Source organism: Macrobrachium nipponense, chromosome 9 (assembly GCF_015104395.2).
Source record: "Macrobrachium nipponense isolate FS-2020 chromosome 9, ASM1510439v2, whole genome shotgun sequence".
Lineage (NCBI taxonomy): Eukaryota > Metazoa > Arthropoda > Malacostraca > Decapoda > Palaemonidae > Macrobrachium > Macrobrachium nipponense.
Window position 1 is genome coordinate 53578149 of NC_061110.1, and position 12447 is coordinate 53590595.

A 12447-nucleotide genomic window follows, 5' to 3' on the forward strand; every position below is an offset into this window, starting at 1 on the left:
CAGGGGGTCCTCGAGTTACGACGTTGATCCGTTCTTAAGATGCGTCGTAACACGATTTTCAGCGTAAGTCGGAACATTGAAAAATACCACATGATTTAATGTAAATACCTATCAATAACAACGAGAGAACAATTCCTTACCTTTATTAATTTGATTGGCTTGCACACTGGAGAGGAAGCTGCGGTGCTGGAGAGACTGGGGGAGGTTAGTGAAGAGAAAAAGAACCTCCAGAAGTTGCTGGAGATGCTGAGGCAGGTGATTCTTGAGGTGAGGCAGAACATACTACTGGAGATGCTGAGGCAGGTGATTCTTGAGGTGAGGCAGAACATACTACTGGAGATGTTGGGGCAGGTGAGTCTTTAGGTGAGGCAGAACCTACAGAAGGTGCTGGAGATACTGGGGCAGGTGAGTCTGGGTTAGCAGAACATTCAGAAGGTGCTGGAGATTGTGGGGCAGGCGAGTCTGGATTAGCAGAGGCAGCTGAGGTAGAGGGTACAGGATCTCCTGCAGGCCTCTCTACCTTCTTAAAATACTGCTCCAGGTTAGTCTGAACAGAGAGCGACCTCTTTTCATCCAAGATTATTTTCCTTGTACAACACTTGCATCAAATCCATGACGCCTCTGGAAACCCTAGTGAACCTGTCCAAGTTGGGATCCTGAGCCTCAAAAGTTGACAACGCTTGCTGCAACTCTGCAAAACCTCTTATCAAGTCCTGCCTTGTGAAGCCTTAGGCTCTGGGGTGGGTGCTTCTTCTTCTTCCTCTATCATCTGCTTCTCCAGTTGTATCAGGTCCTCAGCAGATAACTCCTCGCCATGAGACTCCAGCAGCTCTGTAACATCATCAACCTCCATCTCCAAATTGATTTCCTTACTCAGGGCAACAACGTTCTTGACAACTAGCTGAACTGTGTCCTCAAACCCATGGAAATCATTCACAAATTGAGGACAAATTTTCTTCCAGACACCATTCATGTTTGTTTGCTTAACCTCCTCCCAGGAATTAGCAATGTTCTTTACAGCATCAAGGATGTTGTAGGATTTCCAAAAGTCCTTCAGAGTCAAGTCCTTCTTGGTTTCAGTTGCCTGTAAAGCCATAGCAATTGTCCTTCGTAGGTAGTAGGCCTTGAACGAAGCAATCACTCCTTGGTCCATAGGCTGTAAAAGGGCCGTGGTATTAGGTGGAAGGTAAACCACCTTGACATTAGGGTTGAAGTCTCCCAGCTGGGCAGGGTGTCCAGGGGCATTGTCCAGCACTAGCAACACCTTAAAGGGGATACCCTTGGAGGCGCAATACCGCTCCACACTTGGAACAAAATGGTTTACGAACCAGTCCTCAAACACTGCAAGTGTCACCCATGCCTTCTTGTTGGACTTCCAATACTGGTAGTTGACCCTTCCAAATGCCCTTGAGTGCCCTTGGATTTTCAGCCTGATACACCAACAAGGGCTTCAGTTTGAAGTCGCCAGCAGCATTACCCCAAGAAGTAAAGTTAGCCTCTCCTTGCTGGCTTTATGACCGGGTGCTGACTTCTCCTCCTTGGCGATGTAAGTGCGGTTAGGCATACGTTTCCAAAACAAACCTGTCTCGTCTACGTTAAACACTTGCTGAGCAGAATAACCCCCCTCCTTAATTATCTCAGACAACGCTTTAGGAAATTCACTCGCTGCTTTCTCATCCCCACTAGCAGCTTCACCTTGCAATTTAAGGTTATGGTAATTGGCCCGAGCCTTAAATCGCATAAACCAACCCCTACTAGCCACAAACTCTTCACTTTCACTTCCCTCCCCCTTTTCCTTTTTTCAACGCTTCAAACAATCTTTTCGCCTTCTCCTGAATCACCATAAGGCTGACTGGGATACGCCGTTGATTTTGGTCTTCCAACCAAAGCACCAATAACCTTTCCATTTCAATTATTAGACCACTACGCTGCTTAGTTATCACTGTCGCTTTCATAGGAGCAGATCCTTTTACATGTTCAACGATGCGCTCTTTATCTTTGATAATGGTTAGCAACGGTCGAACGGCTAAGGCCAAGCGAGCGGCCAATGTTTGTTGGCGTTTCTCCCTTCTCAGATCGCTTTATAATGTCCACTTTAATTTCCATGGTGATGGCCTTTCTTTTCTTCGATGCACTACCATCAGAAGAGTCCGCCTTGCGCTTGGGAGCCATAACAAAGAGCAAAAAGTTACAAAAACGATACAACACGAGGGAGAGAGAGGCAGTGTAAACAACCAAAATGGCGTATGGGCGAGGAATGAGCGTAGCGAAGCGACGCCGTCCTCTCCCCCACAAAGCGTATTCTTCCGCCGTGCGCCCGGAACCTAGTTTCGCGGCTTTGTTTACGTTGCTTACGACGCTAAACCGCGTAAGACGGAACGACGCAAAATATTATTTTTTATATTTTTATGGGGGCGCGTTCGTAACCACGAAACATCGTAAGTCGAGACCGGCGTAACCCGAGGACTTACTGTACCACCTTTACAGTTGACCCCTGCTATTTGTGTGTGTGTGTTTTAACTATCAAAATAGGCAGTTCTAAGCAATTTTAGAAGGATTTTGAGTATTCACATATTTTAGCTATTCCCGGGTGGGTGTGGTACCCATCCCTCGTGAATATGGGTGGTCCACTGTAAGAACATACGTTATTGATGGATGAAATAAAAAGGAATAAAAATGCATCAAGAATATGATGAAAAATATTTGAAGAAAATCTTGGAGATATTATGCATGAGATGAAATGTGATTTGTTCCGACGCTGTATACTTACCCCAAACTACTATCTTAGTAGAATCCTGGATGTCAATCCGGTACCGACCAGAAAAAACTGGTTATTCCATCCAACCCCTAGCCAGGTACGTGCCCCAGGGTCGAAGATTATGACCTTTGACCTGACCTTCAGTCCTTTCCTGGTCGCTGTAGCATTCACACGCTTCAGCTTGTCGTCCGTTACCGGCCCGTTTCCCTTTGTCTTTCCCTGTGTGTGGTGTGTTTGCTCCGTCTGTGTTTTTTTTTTTTTTTTTTTTTTTTTTTTTTTTTTTTTTTGGTGTGATGGATTCCTCATCTCAACAGCATTGCCCAGGGCCTGTGGGGCTTTTCTGTCTCCTATCAAAATAGATCCCCACACTTTGTGCAGCAAGTGTTGGGGTCGCCCTTGTTCGAGTGAGGCCACGTGTGGAGAGTGCGTCGCGTGGTCGAGCATCAGTGGGATCTGGCTTCGACCAAGCGGAAGAAGCAGCCTCGTTCTCCTCCTAAGAAGAATCTTTCAGAGCTCCCACAGAGTAGGAGTACTAGCCGTGGGCCTGGAGGACCTTCTCCGTCTCCTGTTCTCCATCAGGATTCCCCGAAGGAGCTTCGGGAGTGTTTCCCTGTCCCCTCCCAGCAAGGGGACCTAGGTGAGTCCATTGCTGGGACCCTGCCAATGGTGGGGCCCAAGGTGTCTGATTCTCTCAATGTGACAAATGTGCTGGTGGATGATTCCGCCTTTTTGCAGGAGTGCTGGATGCGTGGTGGTCTGCAGGGCACTCCGTCTATGAACCCGCTGGTTGCTGCGCTGTGCTCTGCCAAGAATTTGCTGCCAACTGCGGAGTGCGCTGCTTGGCCCCCCCAGGGTCCCCGTGGGACTTTCCTCATCCTCCTCCGTGATCCCAGCCACCTCACCAGAGGTTGGGGAGCTTCCAGGTAGCCGGCAGGAGCTGACAGAGTTGTCGGGGGTTCCCCCCAGCCCGTGGTCGGGCACTCCATGTGGTCAGGTCCTTTCCCCTCCCCTCCCCCTCCCCCCCCCTCCCCCCCCCCCATCCCGAGGGAGGAGGTGTTCACGGTCCGGGGGGCCGCCTTCCCCCCTACCGGAACGGAGGCTCTTGCTAGTAGAGGAAGCTCCAGGGGCAGGCCCCCTCTGTCTGTTCCTGTGCGGATCACCCCGGTTGCTCCTCCCGCTCACCCCGGGAAAGGAGCCGCCACAGAAAAGATGAGAAGAGGCATCTCATCAGAAGAGAAGATCGTCTACAGATCTTCCCGGAGGAGGCGCTATCGCTCCAAGAGGAGACGTTACGGGAGGAGTCGAGGTCATTCTTACTCCTCCCCAGATTGTTGGTCCAGATCTCCCTATCATAGCTGAGACCGCAGGGGTCGGAGCAGGAGTGGCTGTCATCAGGATGCCTCGCGTCGTAGACACCACAGCTCGCAGGCCACCCGATCTCTGAGGTCAGTTCCCGAGCGCACCGCTCCCTCGAGGTCCCACCTCCTGTGGTTGTCCCCCTGTGGCACTGGTGGCCCCAGCGATCTCCGCTCCGGTCAGCCGGGCTCAGTCCTGTTCAGGACCTCCGCTCCCACCCGACATGGGTGGAGCTGAGCGTAGTGTTCCACCTCAGCGCTCCCACTCCCCCCTCACGCTCCCACTCCCCCCTCATCCGGATGGTGGCCCATGATGGCCCCTACAGCTCCAGTGGGCCCTCCCCCCTGTGGGGCATCGCAGTTCGCAGTAGATGGCTCCGGTTCGACCCGGCAGCCCTCCCCTCCACCGTCCCCGCAACCGGTGGCAGGGCCGTCCTTGTTGAGAGAAGATTTTGAAGAGGACGCCTTTGCTCAAGTTAGTCTGCAGAACCCCCTGGAGGTCCAAGGCACCATGGACGAGGGTTCTGTGTTCCTTAGGGTGCTCGGGGTGATCTGAGTGAAGAACGGATTGGCGGAGCCACCCGCTCCCCCGGACTCCAGGAGGGTCTTGGCGGGAAACCGTCTCTTTGGGGGCCAGGTAGAGTCCAAGCCTTCCCTGCCCTTCCCTAGGCTCCGTACTCGGCTGAGGCGCCAGCGCAGGTGGAGGAGGCAGTGGCGGGGCTCAAGAACTTCCTGACCCCTGGGCTCTCTGAAGCTCCGAAATCGGTAGAGGGCCCTCTTTCCGGGTTTTTCAGGAGAGAAGTTGTTATCAGGCCCTGTCTCCTTCTCTCAACAGGAGGCCATGACCATAGAATCCATGGTGTGGACCTCCATCCATGTCGCGTCGTAGCTGGATCACTGGACGGGCACATTCGCCAGTTTCGCTACGGAGCACGACCTGCAGGATGAGAACGAGTTGGCCGCCTTCAAGGAGTTGGTTCTGTCAGGGAGCAAGTCGCTGGGCTTCCTGACCACCCAATTGCTGACCCAATGGACTAACTGGGTCTTAAGGAGGAGGGGCACGGTCCTTGCTCGCCTCCCTAGGGGCTTTCCGGACAGAGAGGCGAAGGCCCTCAGGAATGCTCCGATGTCGGGGAATCCCTTTTCCCTGATCGCCTGGTAGAGGAAGCCCTAGAAAGCTGGAGGAAGGCGAGCCAGGACTCCATTGTCTGCAGAGCGTCCTTGTCATGCAGACAACCAGCTCCGCGGCGTAGCCAAGAAACTCAGAAGCCGAACAAGGGCCCAGGCTGGGGGCAAAGACCCCCTCGAGTATGTTAGAACTGTCTTCAGGAAGCTGGGCCCCTCAGAGAATGCAGCCCTCCTCCTCTTTTAGAGCCAGGTCCGCAGCCTCTCGCAGAGGTAAAGGCAGCCGCTTCCCTTGAAGGAAGTAGGAGGCGAGGCCTCCTTCCCGACTTGACACCTTGGGTGGGGGGTTGCCTCTCCAATCATTGGCGGGACTGGGAGGATCTTGGGGGCCGATCCCTGGACTGCCCAGGTCCTTAGGGATGGCTACCAAATCCCCTTCCTAGTGTGAAACCTCACCTGACAAGGTAACCGGACAGCGGGGTGTTCAACCCTCAGATCCCCTGTCATGGTGAGGCACTTCGACTGGAGGTCCTGTCTCTGTTGGAGAAGGGAGCCCTCCAGCGAGTTGTAGATCACTCCCTGGGGTTCACCTGTTTCTGGTGGTGAAGGCTTCGGGGGGGTGGAGACCAGAAATCGACCTGTCCATCTTAAACACATACGTCCTCAAGACTGAGTTCAAAATGGAGACTCCTCACTCTGTGCTGGTGGCCTTGAGGGAAAGGGACTACATGCTGTCCCTGGACCTCAAGGACGCGTACTTCCAGATCCCAGTCCACTCCTCCAGTAGGAAGTGCCTCTGCATAAGGTGGGAGGGAACGACGTACCAGTTCAGGACCCTCTGTTTTGGACTGTCCACGGCGGCGCAGGTCTTCATGATGGTGTTCTCCCTTGTGTCCACCTGGGCTCACAATAAGGGGGATGCGCCTTTTGCGGTACCTGGAGGATTGGCTATTCCTTTCCTCCTCAAGGGAAGGCGCATTCCAGCACCCCTTGGGTGGACTAGACCTCTATGTGTTCCTCCTCTTCTGGGTCCTCAGTCAGGTCCTCAATCGACTCTGGACCTCCAAAGGCACTGTCATGACCCTCATAGCCCCCAGGTGGCTGGACAGGGACTGGTTCCTGGACCTCTTGGAGATTCCATCCAGGATCCCTGGGAGCTCCCCCGAAGGCCAGACCTTCTAAAGCAAGAGGGGCTTCTCATACAAGGTGGCCTCCCATCTGTTGGGATGCCATAGGAAGTCCACCACAGCAGTTTACCAGGCGAAGTGGAAACTATTCGGGGCTTGGTGGAAAGGGCAGAACTTTGATCCCTTACATAGCGAGATTCCCCATGTCGCGGAATTCCTAGTCCACCTGAGGGAGGACAAAAGGGGCCTCTCCATCGCAGCCATCAAGGGGGACAGGGCGGCTTTGAGCCAGGTCTTTTATCAGAGAGGTGTAGACCTGGGTAATTCCAAGGCCATCTTGCTCATTAGGGACTGCGAGCAGGCACCCCCCCCCCCCCCCCCCCCCCCCCCCCCCCCCCCCCCCCAGGTCCCTGGCAGTGCCTCATTGGGACATGGCCAGGGTCCTGGATGCATTGCAAAAGCCCCTCTTCGAACCCCTCAAAGATATTACAGACAGGGCGCTCACGCTCAAGACGGCTTTCCTCTTAGCCTTAGCATCCTCCAAGAGGGTGGGGAGCTTCACGGCCTCTCCTATGAGGTGTCCCACTCAAGGGGATGGAAAGACCTAACTTTCAGGTTCATGCCGTCCTTCATGGCCAAGGCTCAGAACCCATCGGTAGTGGACGAGCGGTTTGTGGAGTTCTCCATCCCAGCCCTGCCTAAGTCATAGGATACCAAGGACCTGCTCCTTTGCCTGGTCAGGGTGGTAAGGAAGTACCTCAGCAGGACAGAGGGACTCCGCCCCGGTATTCAGAACCTGTTCATCTCTACCGGGCATGAGAAGAAGACGGTCTCGAAAAACACCATCTCCTTCTGATTGAGGGAAACCATGAGGAGGGCCTACTAGGGAGCTGGTCTCCCCCCCCCCCCCCCCCCCCCCCCAAGGCGCGAAGCCCATGACATCAGAGGTATAAGCACCTCCCTGTCCTTTGCCAGGAACCTGGCCGTCAGCAAGGTCTTCCGGGCAGGGGTGTGGAAGAGGCAGTCCACCTTTACGGCCCATTACCTCAAGGATTGCATGAGGAGGTCCCTTGACTTCTTTGAGATTGGGCTGGTGGTGGCAGGCCAGCAGAGGGTCTAGTCCAGCCTGGGGTGTTCGTCGTATGAATGGGTGTGTGTGTGTGTATAAGGTGTGTTCATCCTCCGTATCCTACCCCATCCCCCACCCCTTCATTCCTAACTGGGCCTTCGACGTACATGACAAGATGCTTTGGTTATCAGGTGAGTCTATGTGAGGGATAGTATATGCTTACAAACCATTGCATTACACGCATAGATAGTTATTCGCTCTCCTCCCCTCTAGTCTGGGTCTGTTCGATCCAACGGGGGCCATCCCCCCCCTTGCCCTAATCTAGCAAGGTGGGTCCCCCCCCCTTCTCCTTCCTTCCTGAAGGAGGACCTTTTCCTTCCTTCCTGAAGGAGGACCTCTTCCTTAGACATGACCTACCCTTCCCTAGATACTCATGCCTCCTGAAGATTAAGTCTCCTATGATAGTAGTTCGGGGTAGTATACGGCGTCAGAACAAATCACAAATTCTTAGTAAATTGTATTTTTCCTAGCCATCTTTACCCTGAACTACAGAGTTTTTTATTCCCAGCCTGTCTTCCCTGTGTATCTGAGGGCAGGAGCTCTAGATGTGTGGAAGGGGCTGCAGGTTGGGTCATAGGTTGTGATCTTCAACCCTGAGGCACGCACCTGGCTGGGGGTCGGGAGGGAATAACCACTTTTTTCTGGTCTGTACCGGATTAACATCCAAGATTCTCCTACGATAGTAGTTTTGGGTAAGTATAGCTAAGAAAAATACAAAATACTAAGAATTTGTGATATTTTCTTGTCTGATTGGACCACAACTGAATATAATGATGCAAAATTGTTAGTGAGGTTTTTGGATCAACCAGTAGCCAATAGCTTCAAAAAGAACCTTAACAATTGAGAACTGAAAAGGTGTCAAGTAAGGTGCATAAAGGAAAGGAAGTAAAAACTGGTAAAGTAAAGAATATCAGTTTGGAACGTCAAAATAATAAAGAAATTAATATTGTTCATATTGACATCTTGCTTTCAAGATAACTCAGCTCATAAGTGGTAGTATGGTTCTGTATTGGTTAATACTATTATAAAAAGGTTAAAAATTTATGAATAATTTTGTACACATAGTATAGTATTCCTTCTCATTTTCTTCATCCTGAATTCTCATCATCTTACTCTTTTTTTTGTCTTATGTGCTGGCATGCAGCTAATGTAAAAAATAAATAAATAAATAATAGCCCAAATCTCAAATTTAAGCTTTGCTTCAATTTAAACTATTTTATGTTTTCACTAATTATAGATATAGATATACCAGGAGCATGAAAATTTATCTGTGTGTTGTGAGTACGATGCATTTTCTGCTTATGGCGGGGATCCGCTTTACTTTGTGCCTGAAGTTGATTTCTGGCTGAAGTCGATTTTTCACCTTTAACAGTGCTTACGGTGCCTTAACTCAAGTTTTGGCACAGTAACTTGATGTTGACAGCACCATAAGCACCGTTAACTTGTCATCAATAGCGCCTTGATGCAACATGAAAGTGCCATAAGATCAAATCGCCGTAAGTCTGTGTTGCCATAAGTCGAGGACGCACTTTGTTCTAGTAGTATATTAACCCTCTTACGCCGAAGCGGTAAAATAAAAACCGTTTCCCGTATGCCGAGGCGGTCTCGGAGTGAGCGCCGAAGCGGAAAAAATATTTTTTTCAAAAAATCACAGCGCGCTTAGTTTTTAAGATTAAGAGTTCATTTTGGCTCCTTTTTTTGTCATTGCCTGAAGTTTAGTATGCAACCGTCAGAAATGAAAAAAAAATCATTATCATATATAAATAATACGATATATGATAGCGCGAAAACCAAATTTCATATATAATTGTATTCAAATCGTGCTGTGAGCAAAACGGTTAAAGCTAACGAGGCAATTTTTTTTTCGTTGTATTGTACACTAAATTGCAATCATTTTGGTATACAACACATTGTAAAATTATCAAAGCAACACAGAGAAAATATTATCACAAAATGATGCATGAATTCGTAACGCGCGGACGTAAAAAAATGTTTTTATCAAAAATTCACCATAAATCTAAATATTGTTAATGAGACTTCCAATTTGTTTCAGAATGAAGATAAATGATTTAATATTACTATTCTGTAAGATTTTTAGCTTACAATTTCAGTTTTCGACCATTTTGGATGAGTTAAAGTTGACTGAATGTCAAATTTTTTTATATATTTTTTTATATGCAAATATATTTCGAAAATGAGAAAAGCTACAACCTTCAATTATTTTTAGTTGTATTCTACATGAAATAACAGTCATTTTCATATATAAAACTCTATGAAATGCCTAATATGAAATGGAGCAAATATAACGATAATGCGACTTACGCATTTCGGAGATTTGTGGCAGAGAATTCGCGAGCGGAGGGAAGGAAAGTTTTTTAAAAATTCACCTTAAATCTAAATAATGTGCTAGAGACTTCGAATTTGTTTCAAAATGTAGATAAATGACTGAATATTATTAGACTGTAAGAGTTTTAGCTTAAAATTGCGTTTTTCGACTTATTTCGGTAGAGTCAAAGTTGACTGAACGTGGTTTTTTTTCTATTTATTGTGATTTATATGCAAATATTTTGAAAATGAGAAAAGCTACAACCTTCAATCATTTATTGTTGTATTCTACATGAAATTGCGCACATTTTCATATATACAACTTTATGTAACGGCTAATTTAAAATGTTGTAAACATTACGACAATCACACGAACAAATTTCTGATTTTTTTCGGAAGAGTTACCGCTCAGACGTAAGGAAAAGGTTTCTTTTTTTTCATAAATTCACCATAAATCAAAATATTGTGCTAGAGAATTCCAATGTTTTGCAAAATGAAGGTAAATGATTGAATATTACTAGAATATAAGAGTTTTAGCTTACAATTGCATTTTTCGACCATTTTGGTAGAGTCAAAGTTGACCGAAGGTTGAAATTTTGGCACGTTATTTATATGAAAATATTTCAAAACTGATGAAAGCTACAACCATGGGTTGTTTTTAGTTGTATTGTGCATGAAATTGTGCACAGTTCCATATATAAAACTTATGTAATGGCAAATTTAAAATGGTGCAAACATTTCGACAATCGCATGTATGATTTTTTCGGGAGAGTTACCGCGCGGACTTAATGAAAAAGTTTTTTTCATAAATTCACCATAAATCGAAATATTGTGCTAGAGACGTCCAATTTGTTGCAAAATGAAGGTAAATGATTGAATATTACTAGAATATAAGAGTTTTAGCTTACAATTGCGTTTTTCTACCATTTCGGTAGAGTCAAAGTTGACCGAAGGTTGAAATTTTGGCATTTATCATTATTTATATGAAAATATTTCAAAACTGATGAAAGCTACAATCATGAGTTTTTTTGTTGTATTCTACATGAAATTGCTCACATTTTCATATATAATACTCCATGTAACGGCTAATTTAAAATGGTGCAAAATTATGTCAAAGTGAAGAAATAATTGCTGAGATGTGTCACTGATACTTTTTAGTGCAATAAGAAAGAAATTCGCGCTTGCGCGCCTGCGTAACGATTGTAAACAAAACAACACCTTGATCCGTGAGCTCCCAGCATTCCCCAAGGCACGTGATTCAAAAGTTTTCGGTTGGTAGGCCTATAAGTAATTTTCCGCGAATTTAAAAAAAACTTTTTTTTATGTCGACGTTTAATACGTCCAATCGGCACCCGGGAGACAATTTATATCGACATTTAATACGTCCAATCGGCATAAGAGGGTTAATTTGCATAAAACTATTTATCTCAAGTTTTAGATTTGAGACATTGTTCAGTATGAATTAACATTTAAGGAAGTGTAAAGTGAAACCAAAAATATGTACTCTAGATGATGTTTACTATTATAATACTATATGACAGGGGTTATTCAGTCAATATATATTCTAATGCTGAGTGTTCATAGGTGTCTTCCCATTTTTTCTGTGGTTAATTTGGAAACTACATGCCAGGGACTACAGATTTTTTGTAGGTTGCCAAAGGGAACATACCTGTGTGATATGCATAAAAGTAGGACTCCCTGCATTTATGTAAAACAGTGGCACCTCCCTATATAAAAGAATACATACAAATGAAAGAGGAGATAGAACATTGAAGAGTATCAACCATTAACCTTCATACCTACTTGCTTGATTTGTAATTGATATGATTTTTGAAGACTTATGAAGTAGGATTCCAGTGATTGTTTTTAATTTAAATTTGTATTTTCAGCTGCCCCTTTTTTCGAAATGAACTAGGTGGTGAAGGAGAACGTGTGGTAAGCTTAAGCAGAGATTGGGGCTGTGGTTCACAACCTGGTTGCTCTGTAAATCCCCTAGTTTTGTATAGACCTGTAACAGCATCAACCATAGGTCTACTGGAGCCTCCAGTTGGACAATCTCATTGGAGATCAACACTTTGTCCTTACATCAGATGCCCTCTAACAATAGAAGCTGTGGACCAAGGAGCAAGTTACTATCGTAATTACTTTGTTGCACATGGTACGTACTAATACTAAGTTACAAAAGTAAGCATGTGATTTTGTTTATTAGCAGAAACCATTAGGAAAAGTTCAAAATAAAAAGACAGAGTGTCAAGTACTTCCGTGTATTTAACACATCTTCGGGTCACAAACTAATGCAGAACACAAAATGACTGAGCAAGAAAGCTCTCCCAAAAGCAAATTGAAAAAATAAAAATGTTAAAAATATGTATAGAAAGCCATTACAAACAGAAACAATATCCATCTAGATCACTAAACTACTCAACACCCCAACAAGTCAAAAGAAGGAAAGGAATTGGCCAATGACCCCATTAGTACTTATAGAAATGAAAAAACTGACGACTACCTGTCAACCAGTTTATAAAACAACTGAATTTACATTTATGAATATGTACTAGTAACATTAACATCAATAACAACATACATAAAAACATCACCTGTAAAAGAAAATGACAAGTAATATTAAAA

General features: G+C 46.3%; 1 protein-coding gene across 4 annotated transcripts in view; it reads left to right on the forward strand.

Annotated features, from left to right (window-relative positions):
• Positions 1-12447, forward strand: part of LOC135217977 (signal-induced proliferation-associated 1-like protein 2) — a 273679-nt gene that overhangs the window by 78233 nt on the left and 182999 nt on the right. For all 4 annotated transcript variants that reach the window (XM_064254103.1, XM_064254100.1, XM_064254101.1 and 1 more), the window contains exon 3: positions 11709-11977. In XM_064254103.1, coding sequence (XP_064110173.1) covers positions 11709-11977 — 269 coding nt within the window. The remainder of the gene's footprint in view (positions 1-11708; positions 11978-12447) is intronic.